Source organism: Mytilus galloprovincialis, chromosome 2 (assembly GCF_965363235.1).
Source record: "Mytilus galloprovincialis chromosome 2, xbMytGall1.hap1.1, whole genome shotgun sequence".
Taxonomy (NCBI): domain Eukaryota; kingdom Metazoa; phylum Mollusca; class Bivalvia; order Mytilida; family Mytilidae; genus Mytilus; species Mytilus galloprovincialis.
Window position 1 is genome coordinate 34,720,318 of NC_134839.1, and position 24,478 is coordinate 34,744,795.

Genomic DNA, 24,478 nt, shown 5'->3' on the forward strand with positions numbered 1-24,478 from the left:
TATGTATTTTTTAGAATAATTTGTATAAAGATTAATATGTTATACTGGTTTCCACAAGTTAGTAGAAGGCAAAATATCTATTCAATGAACAGGAAACCAGTCTCCAGAACAACATGGATCAGAGAACAGAAAAATTTTACGGTGATGCCAAGAAACATTGGGAATCAATTCCTCCAACAGTTGATGGAATGTTGGGTGGATTTGCAAAAATTTCACCTACAGATATTAACGGTTCAAGAGAGTTTATAAGACCATTTATAACGGTAAAGAATAAACATAGTACATTGTAGTGTAAATTATAATTTTCCAGAAATTATCCAGGGTAGTCTATTATCAGCTGATTATAGAATACCTAGTCTTTATAATATTAATAGATATGATAGTCTATGCTGGTAGGAATGCCCTATATAGTCAGGTGTCTCGTGATCTTTTGAGACCTAAATTGGTTAATTTTTAACCGTTTACGTGAAAATATCCGAATTATAGTTAACCCGTACCATTGTAAACTCGTACCAACGTCAACTAGTACCGCTGAAAAAAAACTCGTACCAGTTTTTAAATAAAAATTATAATTTTAATTTCACTCTTAAGTCTGTAAAATATATATAATTTTAAAGTACAATGACCATGCAATTTGTTGATAATGTTCCTTGTGTATTGGATAGACAATACCGTTGCATATTTGCTTTGTTGTCTCCCTTGAATACACTTTTTTTTTTAATTTTACTTATAACTACTGGATTTAATTTTTAATCATTCCAAATCAGTAACATTGAAAAGATTTGGGTACTTTTCTTTTGTTTCTCAGAGGAATTTTATTCATTGAAAGAATTAATTTATTGTGTTTTAAAGGTTGTAAATTGTTTATGACCAATGTTCAGTTAAAAGTATGAAATTTATTATATATAATATTCAGCACAAGTCCGTGCAAGGGCTGTATAGCCAGTCAAGGTCGTTAAACACTTCCATATATATTTATGAAAATCCAAACGTGCAAGGGCTGTATAGCCAGTCTTTAAATACTTCTATCTGTTGTTATCATAACATGAGTATTCTTTTCTAATATGAAGTAAAGTCATATATATATATGTCATGCGTCAGATATGCATGGCTTTATGATAAAGAGTATACGTAGTGGCCTTTCACACAATCAAAGGAATATATAATATAATATTTAGCAGGGTAATTAAAAATTACATTTATATTACTGTCTAAGTTAAAAAAAAATCAAACATTTTTGTCTAAGTTTTCATTAAAATCCAGTATTAAAATCCAGTATAAAATTCCAGTAATTCAACTTTTTTTTTTATTAAGTTTACAAAAAAAAACACCATAAAACATTCATATTTTTGTATATATTTTTAATGGTACGACTTTACGTTGGTACGAGTTAACTTTTTTGGTACGAGTTAGCATGGTACGAGTTTCCTGTGGTACGAGTTAACTTGCTTCCTCTCTATCCTTATTGTGATTTGTCAGACATGTCAGAAGTCTTAAGTAATTATTGCTATTGTTATCTTTAGTAATCAATTTAAAAGTGATTCATTAAAATCAGTCGATTGTTTTTATCGTCTAAAATAAGCGTTATGTACCATCAATTACTGTTATTGTCATTTGGCAAGAGTTTTTATTGTTATTCATTATGAATGTACCTCCATTATGACCCTCATCTATAGTATAACACTGTCACATTCGTTTTAAGTTTGCAGTCCGAGAAGTACAAATTGACTCCTATCAGTCAGGGCTCAGACATAAATAAGTCTGAATCTGCTTTTGACTCATAGAGGTCTAAATTTGTAAGTTTTAGGATTTGTCTCCCTTTAATGCAAGACAAAATACGACTTTAATAATGTTGTAATGTTGTTTTATAGTGATTAAGATGATAACACAATGTTGACTGCTGTACTCCTATTTTTGACATTTTTACCTATTATGTCTGTTTGTTTTGTTCACGCATCGGTGACTATATAATGGAATTTGATGCGACTGTCATACAAGTGAGAGGTTTAGCTAGCTATAAAACCAGGTTCAATCCACCATTTTCTACATTTGAAAATGCCTGTACCAAGTCAGGAATATGACAGTTCTTGTCCATTCCTTTTGATGCGTTTTGTTTTTTGATTTTGCCATGTGATTATGGACTTTCCAAATTGATTTTCCTCTGAGTTCAGTATTTTTGTGATTTTACTTTTTAATAAGTCAAATATTGTTAAGCAAGAAATGATTGACCAGAATCAAAAAGTTGCAAATATCGACTCCTACAAGTCGATAAGTTATCAAAATTGGTAAACTTCAAGACCCACGCATATTTATAAAAAGGTCATGCATCTAAATCAAATAATGACAACATTGAAAGACAATGCTTTGTCTTCTAAAGAAAATATGAATGAGGGTCTAAAAAATCGGAGATAATGTTAATTAACCTTACAATGCAACCACCTGGAACCACACTTTATGAGGTAAAACATCTGTGTTTAGTAAGGATGTTCAATTAGATAATTAAATATAGATAGCTCAAGTCCTTATGAACTCTCAGACAGGTTTTTGCTGTCATAGGTGGTGTACTTTGTCCACCAAGTAAAATTAAGTTTTTTCATCAACATAAATAGACCTAAGCAAATATGTCATTTTCTGACTTAGATAAGTCTAAAATTGAAAACACATTTTTATATTAAATACATGTTTTGACTTCTTGAAGTCAAAAACAAAAATCGACTTGTTTATGTCTGAGCTCTGACTGCCTATTCAAAGTCATTTTGACCCTAGATTAATTGTCAATAAATTCAGAATTTTATATTTTTTTGCATAAATTGTATGATTGAGGGGGGATAGAACCTTTATTGGGACTTCGGGATCTGATGTTTTTAAGCTCAGGATTTCGGGATTCAGGATTTTTTTTCCTCGAAATTTGGGATGTCCGGATTTAAATTTATTGAAATTCGGTACCTTGGGATTTTGTGATTTTAAGCCTAGTATTTCAGGATCTGTCCCGATCAGGACCACTCTTTTCTAAATCACTGCTTTAAGTAACGTTATTTCCATAAAAGTTGTAAGTAAGAGTTGTCTTTCTTTAATAATCACCTATTTAATTACATGTACATGTAGTACAAATTAACTACTAGATGAAGTGATTTAATTTTATTGTAGCTTTAAATATAGAATACTAATGATCCAGGTTCTAATTATGTTTCTAAAATTATCAGAACCAACATCTGTGTAATCTAGGACAGTGTTCTCCCCAGGCCGTTTTAATTTAGCGCCGCGATTTTCAGCGCTATTTCAATTTCCCGCTGTCCTATTGCACTTACCGCAGCGCTATCCCACTCAACCGCGTTGCTATATTTTTTTCGCATTTTTTCAAATTTCCCGCTTATTTCACTCTTCGGATCACGTGATTGACTGGTTTACGATTTTTGAATGAATTATTTCCGTTGTATTAAAGTTACTCCGCGGGACCAGTCTAATAAAAATGGCATCTTTGAAAGATCAAAATAAACATAGATTTCGACATTGACATCTATTTTTTCAATTAAAAAAATATATAGAGGCATATATGAATGAAATGAGATGAAATAAATTGACTGCATTTCCCGATGACACTCACAAACTTGTTTTACGAACTTTGAACAAACGATGATTTTAAAAACGATCAAACAGTGAACACAGGGGTTTGTTACAAATTATTTGCCTGGTTTACTATCCATTCGAACCCCGAAAATGAGCAAGTCTTTGAAGTGTTAATTATCATCTATTCAAACTTATAATTGTTTAGTCAGAAATTCTACCATTTGAAAACAATTGCGAGGATATGATTAGAAAAACAAACCCAAAGCTGATACGACTTGAGAAATTTCACTTTCTCGATGTTCAGCTTGGATGAGGCCATTTAAGATCATTTGAATATTATAAAACGTTAAGGTCAGAAAAATGAGAAATCTTTATGCTAAAAAATGTCAATTCCTGTCAAACGTCGTAAGGTTAACTGTACACTGCTACAGTGGGTTACAAAACCAAACAGAAACTGACAATGACTTAAGTCTTTATTGTTGGTCCTACATGTTCTGCAACATTACCTGTTTTTTAGTGCTAAGAAATCTTCACATAGGTAGTCGACCCATCATGGAAAAAGACTTCTCCTTCAGTTTTATACACTGATAGTACGAGGATTTAATATATGAATTTACAATGGAGGAAAAAAAGACTCTTCTTTGTATCCAGACAAAAACATTAACAAACAAAGGGGTACATTGTAACTATCATGAGCATGATGAGGACATCATTACAAGAGAAAACATCAATAGCATAATATAATAAAAACACATCAAATCAATTACAAACAAAACGTGCGCGGCAATAAAGTTACTGAGAATGGTAGAAAATTACGCGCTTACCACAGCGCTATCCAAAAATCCTGGGGAGAACACTGTAGGATGACCAGGTCATTTCAGGTGATGACCTTGTACTGAATCTAGGATAATGATATTAAAATCACTTCTTTAAGTATCATACTTCAAATTCCTTCCCAAAAATCACTTATTTAAGTATCATTATTTTAATAACCCCCACGTATTTCAACACCCCCAAACAGTGAAATTTTTATCGCGAACAGTAGAATTTTATTACATAATCTGAAAGATGAAACCTTTAACAATGTTGAACTTATCAGGAAAAATACTCCCACTGCTGGGAAAAATCTGTTAAGAAAGTATCAGTTCATTATGTAAAGCCATTATTGTAGCATTTTTATACGACCGCAAATTTTGAAAAAATTTTCGTCGTATATTGCTATCACGTTGGCGTCGGCGTCGTCGTCGTCGTCGTCGTCGTCGTCCGGCGTCCGAATACTTTTAGTTTTCGCACTCTAACTTTAGTAAAAGTGAATGGAAATCTATGAAATTTTAACACAAGGTTTATGACCACAAAAGGAAGGTTGGTATTGATTTTGGGAGTTTTGGTCCCAACATTTTAGGAATTAGGGGCCAAAAAGGGCCCAAATAAGCATTTTCTTGGTTTTCGCACTATAACTTTAGTTTAAGTTAATAGAAATCTATGAAATTTTGACACAAGGTTTATGACCACAAAAGAACGGTTGGGATTGATTTTGGGAGTTTTGGTCTCAACAGTTTAGGAATTAGGGGCCAAAAAAGGGCCCAAATAAGCATTATTCTTGGTTTTCGCACAATAACATTAGTTTAAGTAAATAGAAATCAATGAAATTTAAACACAATGTTAATGACTACAAAAGGAAGGTTGGTATTGATTTTGGGAGTTTAGGTCCCAACAGTTTAGGAATTAGGGGCCAAAAAGGGACCCAAATAAGCATTTTTCTTGGTTTTAGCACCATAACGTTAGTATAAGTAAATAGAAATCTATGAAATTTAAACACAAGGTTTATGACCATAAAAGAAAGGTTGGGTTTGATTTTGGGAGTTTTGGTCCCAACATAATAAGGGGCCCAAAGGGTCCAAAATTAAACTTTTGTTTGATTTCATCAAAATTGAATAATTGGGGTTCTTTGATATGCTGAAACTAACTGTCATGACTGTGTATGTAGATTCTTAACTTTTGGTCCCGTTTTCAAATTGGTCTACATTAAGGTCCAAAGGGTCCAAAATTAAACTTAGTCTGATTTTAACAAAAATTGAAATCTTGAAGTTCTTTGATATGCTGAATCCAAAAATGTACTTAGATTTTTTATTATGGGCCCAGTTTTCAAGTTGGTCCAAATCAGGATCTAAAATTATTATATTAAGTATTGTGCAATAGCAAGTCTTTTCAATTGCACAGTATTGCGCAATGGCAAGAAATATCTAATTGCACAATATTGTGAAATATCAAATTTTTTTTTAATTAGAGTTATCTTTCTTTGTCCAGAATAGTAAGCAAGAAATATCTAATTGCAAAATATTGTGCAATAGCAAGATTTTTTTTTAATTGGAGTTATCTTTCTTTGTCCAGAATTAACTTAAATCTTTGTTATATACAATATTCAATGTATATTCACTTTTTACTACCAACTGATAAATTAAAATAATCTTTACCATTCAGTGATAAGGGACCGGTCAAAATTTATCGTCACATAGGACCGGTGCAAAAAATAAAAACATTTAATAAAAGTTACAACCCTATCGCTTTCTGACTGAAAAAAAAATGATGTCCTATGCCAACTTAGTAATAAAAAAGTTGGTGTCCTATCCTTCTTTTCCAATGTATTGTAAATAAAAGTATACTTAATAGAGGCATTTAACATATGTTGTCTTTATAATATGATCAAAAGCAACAGTTTCATGTTTTATTTTGTTGATTCACATACAATTACAGGCATGGCATTATCATAAATTATACTATGAATATAGCATTGAAAAAAACAAAGACATTGCATAATGCAATCAAACCACAAATAGGTGTTTGTTAAACTGAAAAATTAATGAAGCTGCATGTATCTTATAGAATTTTATCAAAACCTTTAAATATTAATTATAAAAACAAGCTCCAGGAGAAACATGAAACTCAATAGCATTTGGTTGAACTATCTATATATATTTTAACCTGAAGACCCATAGGTTGCCTTGGAATGTGTTTTTTATTAGGAAAGGTAATAATTGCTTTAACATTTTCCCACTTACAGAAAATGTACCTGATGTGACCCTGAAATTTTGCTACTTTGTTGGATGATGTAATGTACATGATGTACATGATGTATATTTGTTGCACTTCACCATATAAGTAAAAATTAAATTTTACAGCAAAACAACAAAAAACTAAATGACATTGGATTCAGTAAGCTTGATATATATCTAAGATAGCTGCATAGTTTGAGTTGAATTTAAAAAGTTATAAAAAAAATTAAAGTGTACTATCTCTATTTTGTACGAACTGCAAATTCTAGCTTTTTTGACCTAGATTAATTTAATTCTTGAATTTGACAGCAATACAACAAAAAACAAAATGACCTGGGATTTAGTAAGCTTAATATATATCTAAGATAGATGCATAGTTTGATGAAAATCCAAGTTGATTTGAAAAAGTTATTAAAAAAATTAAAGTGTACTATCTCTATTTTGTCCGAATTGCAAATCCTAGCTTTTTTTTTACCAAGATTACTTAAATTCTTAAATTTTATAACAATACAACAAAAAACTAAATGAAATGGGATTCAGTAAGCTTGATATATATCTAAGATAGCTGCATAGTTTGATGAAAATCCAAGTTGATTTGAAAAAGTTATTAAAAAAATTAAAGTGTACTATCTCTATTTTGTCCAAATTGCAAATCCTAGCTTTTTTAAACCAAGATTACTTTAATTCTTAAATTTTACAGCAATACAACAAAAACAAAATGACCTGGGATTTAGTAAGCTTAATGTATATCTAAGATAGCTGCATAGTTTGATGAAAATCCAAGTTGATTTGAAAAAGTTATTAAAAAAATTAAAGTGTACTATCTCTATTTTGTCCGAATTGCAAATCCTAGCTTTTTTTACCAAGATTACTTTAATTCTTAAATTTTACAGCAATACAACAAAAAACTAAATGAAATGGGATTCAGTAAGCTTGATATATATCTAAGATAGCTGCATAGTTTGATGAAAATCCAAGTTGATTTGAAAAAGTTATAAAAAAAATTAAAGATGCCTATCTGAATTTTTATATAATAATTTTTATTTTTACATATTGTATATTATACTTGTTATTTTAAGTTTTGTTATAAATGTATTAAAAATTATTTCAAAGTAATCGTTTGAAAAAAAACTTGTGTCCTATGGATATTATCTGTGAAAAAAGTGATGTCCCAACAAAAGCGATTCCGGAAAAAAGTATCTGTCCTACTGCACTTTGCACCGGTCCTATGTGTAGATAAATTTTGACCGGTCCCTAACAAGGAGTTTTTTTACATCTTAATATTTTATGATGTATTTAAATGAGTAGTTATTGTTGCAAACTTCATTAGAAATTTTAATTGAGATTAGTTTTGGAATAAGGGAAAGGGGGATGTGATTAAAAAAATTGGGTTAAATTTTTCTCATTTGAAATTTCATAAATAAAAAAGAAAATTTCTTCAAACATTTTTTTGAGAGGATTAATATTCAACAGCATAGTGAATTGCTCTAAGAGAAACAAAAATTTTAAGTTCATTAGAACACATTCATTCTGTGTCAGAAACCTATGCTGTGTCAACTATTTAATCACAATCCAAATTTAGAGCTGAATCCAGCTTGAATGTTGTGTCCATACTTGCCCTAACCGTTCAGGGTTCAACCTCTGCGGTCGTATAAAGCTACGCCCTGCGGAGCATCTGGTTTCAACTAAAATAGAATTTGCAGATAAATGATAGCATAAACCTTGCTACTAACAGAAGCAAAAAGTTCACATTTTTTTCAATTTTATTAATGAAAAGATATTATTTAAACCTATGTGTTAAAATTTTTGGTAAAACAGCAAAATCACAATTTGTGACAAATCTTCAAATTTGCTACTCAAATAAGTGATTGAAAAATAACTTATTTCAATAAATCCCCTGACTATATATAGCTACATATAATTGAAACCATATATATTTCAAAGTATCTTTAATTTAAAAACATTTTTTAATGTGCTGTTTTTAGGTAAAGATTGCATGAAATGCCATTGAAACCTTATGGAACTGACTTGATATCTAAATGTTCCAAGGCTTATCACCACCTTTTTGATACACAAAATATAGTGCATTGATCATGACATACTCTACATCCAATCCATGAATATTTCCAGAAATTTATCAATGTAACATATGCTCAGATATATTCAAGGCACAAAATGATTTTTCACTTTTCAAGAAAATTACATAAATTTTTCGAAGGTGCAGGATCTAATATTTGTTCTAAAAATTTATATTATGTCATTCTTAACCATGTTAACTTCATCTGTGAAAATTGGAGTTATCTTCCTTCGTCTAAAATAGCTGTTAAATCAACTACAACCAATGCATTATTTAATTTTATTTCCCACTGATAAAGTGAAGCACATTGATTTTACAATACTATAAACTTTCAACAGATACTGTCATCATTGATTCGGACATGATAAATTTTGATAACAGTTAACAGTCATGATAGTACATGTACATGCAGTAGTCAAAATAAACTTTTTCTAAATTATATGAGATTTGTGTTCATGTACTCCCTATATCTCACAACTATCAGACTATACATTAATGTATTTTATAGTTTGTTCTTATATGTTGTACTGTTACACCACTGTCCCAGGTCAGGGGGAGGGTTTGGATCCCACTAACATATTTGACCCCGCCATATTCTGTATGTATGCCCCCGTCTTAAGTCAGGAGCCTATACATGCTATAATTCAGTGGATGTAGTTTGTTTATGTGTTACATATTTGTTTTTATTTCATTTTTATGCACCATTTATGGGCATTATGTTTTCTTGTCTGTGCTTCCGTCTGTCCGTTCGTTCGTTCATTCGTAGGTCTGTTCGTCCTACTTCAGGTTAAAGTTTTTGGTCGAGGTAGTTTTTGATGAAGTTGTAGTCCTTTCAACTCTAAACTTAGTACACATGTTCCCTATGATATAATCTTTTTAATTTTAATGCCAAATTAGAGATTTCCCCCCATTTTCAGGGTCCACTGAACATAGAAAATGATAGTGCCGATGGGGCATCCGTGTACTGGGGACACATTCTTGTTAGTATATAAATTAGGCCGTTAGTTTTCTCATTTGAATTGTTTTACATTGTCATTTTGAGGCCTTTTATACATGTAGCTGACTATGCGGTATGGGTTTGCTCGTTGTTGAAGGCAGTAATTTGACCTATAATTGTTAATTTCTGTGTCATTTGTCATCTAGTGGAGAGCTGTCTCATTGGCAATCACACCACATCTTTTTTATAAGCATTGTGAATATATTTAAACATGATGTAGTTCTCATCAAACTGAACAAAGATTTTCTACCTTGTTCTGCACAATTTTTTCAGTGTGTTATAAAATTTACAATTATTTTAAGGTATAAAAACATCTATATAACAAATTATTCAATCATTAAAACCAATATAAACTCATGTCTTATTTTGCCACTGTTTTTTTATACAACAATTTTTATAGGCCCGTCAAAATTGTGACGGGACATATTATGGTATACAAATGTCTGTCTATCCGTCTGTCTGTCTGGCGTTAACATTTTAACATGTTGCACCGTTACTTGAGAAGGACTTATTCAAATTTCATCTATAGATCTATAGTTGTTTCTTATGATGGTCAAACGATCTGTATACTTTTTGGTGAAAATCAGATTTAAACTTTTTGAGTTACAGGTCTTTGTAACTAAAACAGGGGTGAGTTTTTTTTTCACATGTCACACTGTACAAATGTATCTCAGTAACTATTTAGGATTATTGCATAAAACTTCACACACAAGACTTAGTGCGTATCATGCGCTTGTGGGGCATATAACTAAGTATCCTCTGAGCAGTCTATTATCAGACTAACTATAAGGTAACTATTTGAATTATTTCAATGTAACTTATTCAAATGTTATTGGATCTTGATGATCATGATAATGTTGGTTTCTTAAACAATTTGTTTTAAGATGCATGTATAAATAATAAAGGAGAAAATATGAATATGGAGCACTATCAATAGTTTTAGGACAGAAATAAAATGCATTTAATAATGAGCAACCTATTTTGTAGATGGGTGGAGGAGAAACAGAAACAACCAGGGCCTTAGACTGTGGGGCAGGGATAGGCAGAATTACAAAAAGACTTTTATTACCAATCTTCAAAGAAGTTGACATGGTGGAGCTCAGCCAGAATTTCTTAGACCAGGCACCAGCTTTTATTGGAGAAGAATTTTCAAAAGTCAAGAATCGATTTTGTTCTGGATTACAAGACTTTTGCCCAGCAGAAGGACATTATAATGTGATTTGGTGTCAATGGGTTCTAGGACATTTGAAAGATGACGATTTAATAAAGTTCTTTCAAAGATGTCAAAAAGGACTTTCAGAAAATGGTTTGATTTTTGTTAAAGAAAATGTAACCACTGATGAGCGAGAGTTTGACTCAGAAGACAGTAGTTATACTAGAAGTTTAGACAATCTCAGATCTCTCATAGAAAACGCTGGTCTCAAAATAATATTAGATAGAAAACAGAAAGGCTTCCCAAAAGCACTTTATAATGTGTACATGTTTGCTTTGCGGTAATGACTTAATACACTAGAAATTTTAATTAATGTCTGCGTTTTATTTCTACAACCATAATGAAATCTGATCAGTAAACATTGTAAACATGAATAACAAATTTACCTTATTAATAGTTATTTTTAAAATACATGTAGTTGAAAGCTTACAAAATGAAGGTCAGATTATAGTTCATTCAAAGACATATTTACACTTATACCTGTTATAATTAAACAACATGGAGGTTTTTAGACCTACATGTACCTGTGCAGATAAGATATTCACTTTTTTGCAGAGTTGGCTAAAATATTGTTAATAGTATTACCCACCAGAGTTTGGAATACATGTACTATAAAACCAAGGTGTTATTGGGTAATTAAAAAGCATTAAGGATTCTAATACACATCTTTAAAAAAAGAGGGAAACAAGAATGTGTCCATAGTACACGGATGCCCCACTGGCACTATCATTTTCTTTGTTCAGTGGACCCTGAAATTGGGATCAAAACTTTAATTTGGCATTAAAATTAGAAAGATTATATCATGGGGAACATGTGTACTAAGTTTCAAGTTGATTGGACTTCAACTTCATTGACCAAAAACTTTAACCTGAAGCGAACGTACACACACGGACAGACAGACGGACGAACAAACGGAGGCACAGACCAGAAAACATAATGCCCCTCTACTATCGTAGGTGGGACTTAAAAATAGAATAAATAATTATAAGGTATTATATACATTTGTCCAAATCATGCAAATGAAAAAGTTCAATAAATCTTCTATTGTTAAAAAGGGGTTCCAGTTATCTCATTTTTAGCTAAGTTTATACGTCAAACACTGGGTCCAATTGGTCCAAAAGAAAGTTCTAAGGGCCCAATAAGAATTTCTTTGCTCCAAGTTCCAAAAATCTTTTAACATGTTTAAGGTTTATGTACCCTTCTGTAACCATTTTTGTATGAACTTTTCAAACTTCAATTGTATCAAAACTACAGATATAATGAATAATAGAGATAGACCATTTTGTACAGAATCCAAAGGGGAAACTGGATGCAAAGCATTATTCTTTACTGTTCCATTGCATTTAATAGAAAAAGTGGACTTTGTGGCAAATAAATCAAGATTTTTATAGAAAATCCACAGCCTTTATCCTTGTACTCTCATATTTGGTAATTTGATGACTGATAGATATAGGATTATTGCATGCAGTGCTAGCATTGGTTTCCTTAAAACAAGTTTATAAATGTAGTTATTGGTTAAAACAAATATAAATATAGCCAAAATCAAGTACACCTTTTAGGGTGCGCTCGATTTTAGTGACTCAGCACGAGGTGTTTTGGAATTTACAAGTTGCTTAGAACTTTTTGTAAAAAATAAACACTAGCACATCATAGAAAATCAAGTGAATAATTTATGTTTCAAATTTTAAAACAAAAATCTCTGTATTAAAGGCTGTGGATTTTCTACAAAAATCTTGATTTATTTGCCACAAAGTCCTATTTTTCCATCCAACGCAATGAAACAGTAAAAAAAAATGCTTTGCATCAAGTTTCCCCTTGGAATATGTACTAAATGGCCTATCTCTATTATTCATTATATCTGTAGTTTTGATACAATTGTGGTTTGAAAAATTCGTACAAAAATGGCTACAGAAGGGTACATAAACCTTAAGAACCAATGAATTAGTTGAAAAAAAATATTAAGAAGAAGGTTCCCTTGAAAGTCTTTAGCAAGTGTTCAAATTTAAAAAACAAATGTCTTCTTATATCTATTCAGAAGGAGATTCCCTTGAAGGTCATGCATGATAAACATGTATTTCAAAAAACATTGAGAAGAAGGTTACTGTGAAGGTCTTTAACAAGTGTTCAAGTCTAGCAAACTTGGATAAGGGGGTTCCATTGTAGGTCTTTAACAAGTGTTCAAGGCTTAAACAAACATTAGTAGTAATGTTCTTGTGAAGGTTTTTAACAGGTGTTCAAGTCTAAACTAATATTGAGGAGGTCTTCAATAAGATTTGCAGTCGAAAACAAACATTGTGGATGTTTTTGACATGTGTTCAAATATAAAGCAAACATTGAGAAGAGGTTCACTTGAAGGTCTTTAACAAGTGTTCAAGTGTAACAAACCTTGGGAAGGAGGTTCGTATGAAGGTCTTTAACAAGTGTTCAAGTGTAACAAACCTTGAGAAGGAGGTTCGTATAAAGGTCTTTAACAAGTGTTCAAGTGTAACAAACCTTGGGAAAGAGGTTCATATGAAGGTCTTTAATAAGTGTTCAAGTGTAACAAACCTTGGGAAGGAGGTTCGTATGAAGGTCTTTAACAAGTGTTTAAGTGTAACAAACCTTGACAAGGAGGTTCGTATAAAGGTCTTTAACAAGTGTTCACGTGTAACAAACCTTGAGAAGGAGGTTCGTATAAAGGTCTTTAACAAGTGTTCACGTGTAACAAACCTTGAGAAGGAGGTTCGTATAAAGGTCTTTAACAAGTGTTCAAGTGTAACAAACCTTGAGAAGGAGGTTCGTATAAAGGTCTTTAACAAGTGTTCAAGTGTAACAAACCTTGAGAAAGAGGTTCGTATAAAGGTCTTTAACAAGTGTTCAAGTGTAACAAACCTTGAGAAGGAGGTTCGTATAAAGGTCTTTAACAAGTGTGCAGGTGTAACAATCATTGAGAAGAGGTTCCAGTGATGGTCTTTTACAAGTGCTCAAGGTTTAAACATTAAGGAGGTCTTAAATAAGTGTTGAAGTCTAATACAAACCTTGTCACCTTGATAAGGAGGTTTATGTGAAGGTCTTTAATAATTGTTCATGTCTAAAACAACAATTAGGAGCAAGGTTCCTGTGAAGGTCTTTAACAATTGTTCAAGTCTAAAACAACCATTAGGAGTAAGGTAACTGTGATTGCCTTTAATTGGTATAAAAAAAACTTTTTCAGAAGGAAGTTCATTTTAAGGTCAAACACACGTTCAAGTCTATAACTAACCTTGAGAAGGAGGTTCCATTGTAGGTCTTTAACAAGTGTTCAAGTTTAAAACAAACATTCAGAAAGAGGTTACTATGAAGGGTTTGAACAAGTCTTCAGTCTAAAACAAACATTAGGATTGAGGCTCCTGTGACGGTCTTAAACAGTTGTTTAAGTCTAAAACAAGCATTAAGAGTGAGGATCATGTAAAGGTCCTTAGCAGGTGTTCACGTCTTAGAAACAATAATTGAGGTTCATGTAAAGGTCCTTAACAAGTGTTCAAGTCTAAACAAACATTAGGAGTGAGGTTTGTCTGAAGGTCTTTAGCAGGTGTTCAAGTCTTAAACAAACATTAGGAGTGAGGTTTGTCTGAAGGTCTTTAGCAGGTGTTCAAGTCTAAACAAACATTAGGAGTGAGGTTTGTCTGAAGGTCTTTAGCAGGTGTTCAAGTCTAAACAAACATTAGGAGTGAGGTTTGTCTGAAGGTCTTTAGCAGGTGTTCAAGTCTAAACAAACATTAGGAGTGAGGTTTGTCTGAAGGTCTTTAGCAGGTGTTCAAGTCTAAACAAACATTAGGAGTGAGGTTTGTCTGAAGGTCTTTAGCAGGTGTTCAAGTCTTAAACAAACATTAGGAGTGAGGTTTGTCTGAAGGTCTTTAGCAGGTGTTCAAGTCTTAAACAAACATTATGATTGAGATTCCTGTGATGGTCATAAACAGGTGTTCTAGTTAAAAACAATATATTTTTTTTTTCACAAGTGGTAAGGTCTTAAACAAACACTGTGAAGGTCTGTAACAAGTGTTCAAGTCTGAAACAAACTTTTAAGAAGGATGTTCCGGAGAAGGTCTTTATCAATTGTTTAGGTTTATAACAAATCAAGAAGCTTCATTAGAGTCAGTAGATATATCAAACCATAGAACATTAGGTCATCATTGAAACTGAAATTGTTGTTACAAGTTCTTTACAAACTAAAAAGGTCTCAATGTGTCGTTGTTATTTGGAGACTTTGATGTGATTTTAGATTTTGGATATACATCAATGAGTGTTATAGCATATGATAGTTTGTTTGGTGTATTATACTTCATTAGTGCATGTTTGTTGTAGCATATGTAAGTGTATTTGGTGTAGCATATGTCAGTATGATCCGTGCAGCATACACACGTGTGTTGGAGTGGCATAGATGTTTACATGTGCAGTAGCTTATATAAATGCTTTGATGTAGCATACTATAATTTCTTTTGAATATCGGTATGCATATATACAAGTGTTTTTCCTGTAGCATATATAAATGCATTTGTGCCTTTGACGAAGCACATAAACAAGCGTTTAATGTAGTATACATAGGTATGTTGATGTAGCCTATTTTGGTGTGTTACGTGTAGCTTATAAAAGAGCATATTCTCGAAACATAAAAACAAACATTCAGAAGGAGGTTCCATTGTAGGTCTTTAACAAGGGATCAAGGCTAAAATATTGAGGAGGTTTTTAAATAGTGTTCAAGTCTAAATCAAATCATGATATGGATGTTTACGTGAAAATCTTTAACAATTGTCAAATCTAAAACAATCATTAGGGGCTTTTGATGTAGCATATATTAGTGAAGCCTACATCAGTGCTTTTGTTGAATATAAAAAAAGAAGATGTGGTATGATTGCCAGTGAGACAACTCTCTTCAATAGGATAAATGACACAGAAATTAACATTTATAGGTCACCTTACGGCCAACAGCCAACACCGCATAGTATAAATGTTATTAGTGTATCATGCATACATGCTTTTAGTGTATCATATATAAATGCTTTTTATTTAGCAAACTTACATGCGTTGGGTGTAGTATATTTTAGTGCTTTTAATGAAGTGTCTTGGATATATCAAACATAAGTGTTTTTGATTTAGGAAAAACATGTGATTTAAGTGAGGTATATAAAAGTATTCTAGTGAAGATTACATATTGCTTTTTGTGTAGCATATAATATATAAGGGCGAATTACCATAGCGTACAAACGTGGGTTGTTTTTCTTATGTGCGTTAGGCGTTTGCTTATAAGTGAGTTTGGTGTAGCATATATGAGTGTTTCTGGCAAGATGCTTTGTGAGTAGCATATGTACGTGTGTTGGGTGTATATAATAAGTGCTTCCGCTGTAGCATACATGAGTGCTTTTAGCATACATTGTCACGTTTCAGTGGCGGATCCAGAAATTTTCATAAGTGGGGGCCCACTGACTGACCTAAGAGGGGGCCCGCTCCAGTCACGCTTCAATGATTCCCTATATAAGCAAACAAATTTTTTCCCAAAAAGGGGGGGCCCGGGCCCCCTGGGCCCCCCCTCTAAATCCGCCTCTGCGTTTGATGTAGCTTACATGTATACGTTCTTTAAACATAAACATTAGACCGTTGATTTTCCCGTTTGAATGATTTTACACTAGCAATTGTTGGGACCCTTTATAGCTTTCTGGTCGGTGTGAGCCAATGCTACGTGTTGAAGGCCGTACCTTGACCCATAATGGTTAACTTTTATAAATTGTTATTTGGATGGAGAGTTGTCTCATTGGCACTCATATGATACCACATCTTCCTATATCTATTTAAAACCTTATCACATGGTATTGTAGTTTCTCTGTTATTGTGTTGTTCTGTAACTCTCAAGTTTATACTTTATACTTCATTTCAATCATACAAAAGGTAGGACCTATACCCACTGTATTTCATTTAATACTCGTATTGTTAAAATCTGAAAATTGTTTAAATCTTAAAATATTCGAAAATTGAAAACAAATGCAGGTTTTTTAATGTTTTAAACAATTTATCATCGAAAGACTTCTTTAACCAAAATTAAGTTATTTCATATTCAAAAGACAATTTATAGCTTTACTTTCAACGGAACTGGTTTTTGTTGAGGGTACCCTTCTTTACAATTAGACCACATTTCAATAGTCCGCCAGAATGATCTTAAAATTCCAAAGTTTAAATTTGAATCTAAGATACTGAGAAATTTAAAAATAGATTTGAGGCCATTTAGTAATTGCATGGTCCTGATGTGAAAATGATTTAGAGGAAATCTTCCCTATATACATGATATACCTCTTTTAACTTTTTTGAGGACTACAGTTCAAAATCTAAATAAACATAATAGACAAATTACAATATATAACATCCAACATCTTGCACCTTAAATATTTTACATCTCTTTTTCCTGAACACAATGCCTTCCAGGCAATGTAATTACACTATCTACCGCGAAATCGTGTATTCGTTTTGTTAAACGCATTTACCATAGAAATTTTCTGTTGTATTGTATCAAACGTTTTACAACATAGTTTAACCTTAGAGCAACTTTAAAATATTTGATAAAACAAAAATGGCCTAACAGTTTTCTTTGGGAATTGAAGTGTAACGTAGATGCAAACTTTCATGGACGTTAGTTTTTCCCCTTGGCTATTTGATAACAAAATTCTGGACATTTTTACTATAAGATATTCATTGTTTAAAAGAAAGCAGAAAATAAGTGAAACGGTAAGCACATTTAAAATTCTAAGAAATACTGTAAGGTATTCATTTATCTATCTCATGACATGTATACAGGAAGAATCAAAATTAGTGAAAAGTCATTTTAGAAACATTTGAGTTATACCATTTTCTTTTTTGTTGAGCTGCGTATTTATCTGCATTCGAATCATACTCGTTGTCATGTCACGGAATAGAAGTTCCTTTATAATATAAGTTCCAAAAAGGAAAATATATTCTGGAATATTATTTCCATAGGAATAAATATTACAGTATTTGTTCCTAACGGAATAAATGGTATAGAATATTTGTTCCAACAGGAATAGATATTATGACAATGTTTATAACAAAGTTTCTATTGGAACTTCTGTTAGGCAGAACAAATATACGTTGACAGTCATACGTGTGCATTGAGCGAACGAATCACCAGAAATATATCTAAAGTGCATTAAATACCTTTTAAATCATGATCGATAATATTTGATATCCTGTTTTTCAAATTCATCATATGATTTTTGCGTAATCTTGTACAGGATGGTAATGATAACCACAATCTTGCCTATTTCCGAGAAATCTTTTAGGAAACACATGATTTAGGAATGTGAACTTAAAAAGTGAAAGTTTGTAGGTATAAGCTTCTTTAGATCTGAAACATGACAAGTTACATATAAATATATGTTTAAGGCATTGTAATAAAACAAGAAACTTAGGAAAGGTAATACACGTATAACAGGTGTTTTGTGCCGCTTTTAAAATGTATTACTATGAATAGAAACAGTTCAGTTAAGAAATATTGTTCATCATTCCAAAAAGATTATTTAGTTTGTATATTCTTTTACAGACAAAATGGATTTCGTTATATTGGTACCAGCGATGATAACAATGATATTAATTCAATCGTCAACGTCTACCCGTAAGTTTTAGGTGTCAATTAGACATTTGTGTGTTGGTTTTTTTTTATGAATCTTGAAAATATTTCTTTAAAGACAACTGCATATATGATATTTTATAATTTTAACAATCTGCTGAATATGTTTAACTTTATTATGTGATCACGATTTGGTTGACCGATACGGCACAACTATTTCACAGATGACGAATGATATGATCCAATTGACACGACCACACTCCTGCCAGTTTTTCTCTCGAAAGTAACCTAACGATTAGAATCATCACAAGGTATTGCGTCCTCGCCTGCAACGGAGGTTCCGAAAATTAGGCAATGGTAATGCCCTTTCGGGTCGTCGTCTTATTGTTGGCGTCGACGATTCTTAATAGTTTTCTGCTTTTAAAAGTATAGGAACTAGCTTGTGACCGATCATTGATATTTGATACAAAGTTGCATTAATCAGTACATCAGATTGACTATTTCGAAGTCCTGCCCCTAGGTCATAGTTAACGACTTTGAATTAATTAAAAATTTTCAATGTAAAGTTTTCTTCTTAAGTTAGTTTGGTAAGAACTATTTATGATAGATCAATGATATTTTCTATAAAGTTGCATTATTATCGGTACATATCCGATTGACGACTATATAAAAATAAGGAGAATGATTGCCGATAAGACAACTATCCACCAAAGTTCAAATTAAGTCTATGTTTTCAATTAAAGGTAACCATACGGTCTTCAAAAATGAGAAAAACTCATCCTGTATGGTCGGCTATAAAAGTTCCAACATGAAAAATATGATACAATTCAATGGAGAAAACTGACGGCCAAATTTATAACAAGATAATTTACGAAAAAACAGATATGACAGACCTGAACTAACGACAACACTGAACTACAGACTCCTGACTCGGAACTGACACATAAAGAATGTGACGGTGTTAAACATGCCTGTGAACGCTCAACCGACCCTAACATAGAACAGTATTGTAACAGTACAGCATAAGAACAAACTATACAAATCAGTCGAAAAAGGGGACCTTTTCCAATAGTTCATGGTTCAGCGACATTGAATTAATTACCATTGTCTCTTTTTCTGGATTATTTGCCGATAGGTGAGACATATCTCTGTGTCAACAGTTTATATACTACATTAAGGTAGCACAATACAAAATTTTTTCACTCCCAATCAGACAACTTTAAACTGATGTAATTCATTTCATCCTTCTTTATATTTTATAAATGAGGTACCAAAAGAAAGAAGAAAGATTAATCTTTCAAATTGTGATAATTTCATTATGACATAATTATTACATAATTAATTATTATGTAATTAGTCGTTATATTGTGATGTCCACACTTGAATGAATTTAGCGTCTTTGTTCTTCATAGCATCCCAAAATATTTTATAGATTTTTGTACAGCTTGACCTCCAAAACTATGTCTCAGATTTCCAAAAACATCAATAGAACAAATTTTATACCCAATTGAATTTAGTGGTCTCTAATGAATTGATGTTGCAAACTTCATTGAAGATTTATGAGAGAATACAATACAATAGGAAAAATCTAAGACACAGTTTTGGAGTTCAAACTGTGTTGTGCAAGAATTTATAAAAGAAATTTTAGGATGCTATGAAGAACAAAGAAGCTAAATTCATTCAAGTATGGACATCACAAAATGGCAACTAATTACATAACAGATCATAACAATTAATTATGTAATAATTATGTCATAATGAAATTATCACAATTTGAAAGATTAATCCTTCTTCCTTTTTTTGGTACCTCATTTATAAAATTTAAAGAAAGATGAGTGGAATTACATCAGTTTAAAGATGTCTGATTGGGGATGAAAAATCTTTGTATTGAGCTACCTTAACACCACCACGTTTGTCACATGTGGAGCAGGATCTTACCTGTCAGGATCACATGATATCACCCAAGGACTTATAAGTTTGGATGTCCCTTTGACATCTTTCACCCCTCTTTTAACGTATTGCTCTATTCTATTAGATTATATTAGGATGTTAACTCCCTTGTACTTACGTGGATAGTTTTAACATATCTTATCAACATCTAATTGATTGACTTGAACGGGAAAATATCGGCTAACCAGCAGTTTATTTACAAACTCGTTGCTTGAAAAAGCCCCTTTTTAGTTTCCTTCTTATCAAAATATTTCAACTCTCCACGCAATCATATGTTAGTTAAAAAAAAAAGATGTTGTCTTGATTTTGTAAGCTTTACTTGAGATTGAATTGAAAAGAACACTATCTTCCTTACAGCTATTATGAAGAAGACTTTTGATTCGATCTGTGAAAGTGTATGGGACCCATTATGTGGATCTGACGGAAGAACGTACCATAATAGATGTTATCTTGCTTTAAATCCGTAAGTTTTATATCAATATGCAAAAAAGTAAAATCACAAAAATACTCAACTGCGAGGAAAATTCAAAACGGAAAGTCCCTAATCAAATGGCAAAATCAAAAGCACAAACACATCAAACGAATGGATAATAACTGTTATATTCCTGACTTGGTACAGGCGTTTTCTTATGTAGTTAGTGGCGGATTGAACCTGATTTTATACCTAGCTAAACCTTTCACCTGTATCACAGTCGCATAAAATCTATCATATTGACAACGATACTGGGGTACAGCAGTCAACATTGTTATAACATAATCAATAAAAAACAAAAACAAATATGTAACAAAGAAGCACAAAATGGCATAAAGACCAAGCATACATTGTATTAGCAAAAATTGAAGACAAGAAAACATAAATTTACACAATGACAGGATGTATAAGTACAGGGCCACGTCATATATGTATTAAAGAAACATAAAAAGGCACATAAACAAAGCACATAGCAAAAATGAAAGACAAGCATACAAACATGTTTCACATTAGCACAATAAAAGAAATGGATAGGTACAGAGCCATGCTATATGTATCGAAGTAACACCAAAATCTATTGTAAAGAAGACGTTTGTTTCTTTAATAAAAATGGCTTGTTATTTCAAGTCTTTCAATGCTGTTGTGCTTATGTAACAACCATTTGTATAAACTTTCATTCAAACTTTTGTAATTATGGTTGTGGTTAATGGCCTTAACAATTGAATATCCAGAACTTTCAAAGGAATCAATAATGATTATTTGTTTGTTGTTTACAGTTACGTCAGCTATGTACACCGAGGAAAATGTCGTTGTACTCATCTGTATCAACCTGTATGTGGTGTTAATGGAATCACTTATAGAAACGACTGTGTTCGAGATTTAAAGTAAGTCTTAACATTCTATACAAGTAGTCCTGTATATAATTTCTGAACTTTTTTACAAGAATGAGTATAGCTGTATCATATGCAATTGTATACTGCAGTCTGTTTTTACAGCAACCTCGATCTCTATCAATACAATATCGAGATGACTTACATAGGCTTTTCTGTTGCCCAATCTTATTTTATTTATTTGAATAAATACTGTTAAAACTTATCATTTAATTTTTTCTTCAGTTTCTCATGAACTTTAAAGGCTAGTATCTTTGATGAGTACTTAGCAAATTATAGAGATACGTCTGAAATATACATTTTCAACTGATTTTTATAGTTCGTTCTTATGGTGTACTGTAATACCACTGTCCCAGGTTAGGGTGAGGGTTGGGATCCCGCTAACATGTTTAACCCCGTAACATTATGTATGTATGTGTCTGTCCCAAGTCAGGAGCCTGTAATTCAGTGGTTGTCGTTTGTTTATGTGTTACATATTTGTTTTTCGTTCATTTTATATTAATAAGGCCGTTAGTTTTCTCGTTTGAATTGTTTTACATTGTCATATCGGGGCCTTTTATAGCTGACTATGTGGTACGGGCTTTGCTCATTGTGACCTATAGTTGTTAATGTCTGTGTCATTTTGGTCTCTTTTGGACAGTTGTCTCATTGGCAATCATACTACATCTTCTTTTTTATATCTATATTTGAAATTTGTAGTGGAGTAAACATAGCCTATGTAGGAACGTGTATTACAAGCTGTCCCACGGAGTACGTACCTGTGTGTGGTGTCGATGGACAAACATACTACAACAAGTGTTATCTAAAGGCTGTGTAAGTATACAAGTATTATAAAATTGAGAATGGAAATTGGGAATGTGCCGAAGAGACCACAACCCGACCATAGAACAAACAACAGCATATAAGAATATAAGAATAAGAAAACGATCAAGAATAGCAGGGATGGAGTTCTAGGGTAATACTTAATGTTTTACAGTAGTTAGATATACGTCTGATATAGATTTGAAGTCTCTAAGATTTGAAAGAATGTTAAAAAAAGGAAGTTATTATACATCTATATGTGTCGGTGGAAATTTAATTCATATGTAGAGTATGTATTTGCTTTCATTAAACTATTCTTTCGGGTTTCAGAAGGAGTTTAAAGTGCTTTTGGGGAAAATGTTAGACACCGTGGTTATAATTAATTAATTAATCTTTCAGGGGCGTTGCCTGTGCTTATGATGGAAAGTGTGTCCAGCAATGTCCAAGTGAATACGACATTGTCTGTGGTACTGATGGACTTCTCTACGTTAATGACTGCCATAGGAAAATGAAGTATGTAAAAAAGATGGTATCACTATTCACATGTGGCCTCTTATTAGAGAATGTTTTCTTTTTAATTCCTTCTTCTGAATATACCCCATAACAGTAAACATGTGTATGGAAGGCAATTTCATCAGAAATAAAACATAATATAATTGATGCAAACATATAACACACATGGAAACAATAACTGCAAACAAAATGTTATCAAAGATATATCCGTACCTTTCAATAAAAAAAAAAATCACCCCTGAAGTCACTGCATTCAACGAGAAAAAAGAAACATACAATACATAAGAAGTGTAAATGATAAGGTCTACAAAAGTAAAATCACAAAAATACCGAACGCCGAGTAAAATTCAAAACGGAAAATCCCTCATCAAATGGCAAACCAAAAGCTCATTGACAAACACATCAAACGCATGTATAACAACACTCAATATCCCTGACTTGGTATATACATTTTCGTATGTAGAACATAGGGGATTCAGTTAAACCTGGTGTTATAGCTAGCTGAACCCCTCACTTGTATGAGAGTAGCATACAATTCCATTATATTGACAACAGTGTATAACAAAACAAACAGACATAATAGGTATAAATGTCAAAAATTGGGGTACATCAGTCAACATTGTGTTATAATCTTAATCACCATAAAAACAAACAAATAGCAAATAAAAAACACAAAATGGTATATAGAAAATGCACATTAATAAAAATGAACGACAAAAATACAAGAATTTACCATAGCACAACATGAAAATAACGGGATGAAACACAAAAAAGGCATATAGACAAAGCACATTAGCAAAACTGAAAAACAAAAATATTTTGTTTTACCATAGCATAATGATTTGATTTATAAGAAAAGTCTTGCTTGTATTGGTACGCAAGACTCGCGTACAATCTATACTTTTATATATTGTGTATGTTTAAGTGGAGTTGGTTTAGCAGACATGTCACTGTGTAAAGAGAAATGTTCATTAGAGCTAGTCCCTGTATGTGGAGTGGATGGACGAACCTATGACAACGACTGTATAAGACAAGCAGCGTACGTATAACTCAATTCAAAGTAGTAAAATATGTCCATGTGTTGCGAATACCTAGAGTTCAATGGCGTTTGGTTGATTTATAAATATAGTTTGAAGTCTTTTTTTTTTACAAAAGAAAACAAATTCCATTCGACATTCAGATAGATAAATAATGAGATAAGATGATGTACGATGAAGTATTGCTTTAATAGGTTATTTATGGTTGAATATTGTATAAAAAGAAGATATGGTATGATTGCCAATGAGACAACTATCCACAAAAGACCAAAACGACACAGACATTAACAACTATAGGTCACCGTGTGACAATATTT

At 32.1% G+C, this 24,478-nt stretch overlaps 2 protein-coding genes across 3 annotated transcripts in view; both read left to right on the forward strand.

Annotated features, from left to right (window-relative positions):
* Nucleotides 1-57: 57 nt before the first annotated feature.
* On the forward strand, nucleotides 58-11,220 carry LOC143063451 (N-terminal Xaa-Pro-Lys N-methyltransferase 1-A-like). The gene is made up of 2 exons (XM_076235613.1): nucleotides 58-263; nucleotides 10,682-11,220. Exons 1-2 carry the CDS (start codon nucleotides 114-116, stop codon nucleotides 11,189-11,191), a joined length of 660 nt encoding a protein of 219 aa, XP_076091728.1. The 5' UTR covers nucleotides 58-113; the 3' UTR covers nucleotides 11,192-11,220.
* A 6,281-nt stretch (nucleotides 11,221-17,501) lies between these two features.
* The window catches only part of LOC143063457 (uncharacterized), a 60,231-nt gene continuing 53,254 nt past the window's right edge, over nucleotides 17,502-24,478 (forward strand). The window contains exons 1-7 of one of the 2 annotated variants that reach the window (XM_076235623.1): nucleotides 17,502-17,639; nucleotides 18,472-18,543; nucleotides 20,806-20,911; nucleotides 21,697-21,804; nucleotides 22,510-22,623; nucleotides 23,011-23,124; nucleotides 24,050-24,163. In XM_076235623.1, coding sequence (XP_076091738.1) covers nucleotides 18,477-18,543; nucleotides 20,806-20,911; nucleotides 21,697-21,804; nucleotides 22,510-22,623; nucleotides 23,011-23,124; nucleotides 24,050-24,163 — 623 coding nt within the window. In that variant the 5' untranslated portion in view covers nucleotides 17,502-17,639; nucleotides 18,472-18,476. The remainder of the gene's footprint in view (nucleotides 17,640-18,471; nucleotides 18,544-20,805; nucleotides 20,912-21,696; nucleotides 21,805-22,509; nucleotides 22,624-23,010; nucleotides 23,125-24,049; nucleotides 24,164-24,478) is intronic. The other variant, XM_076235620.1, reaches the window with a different exon arrangement.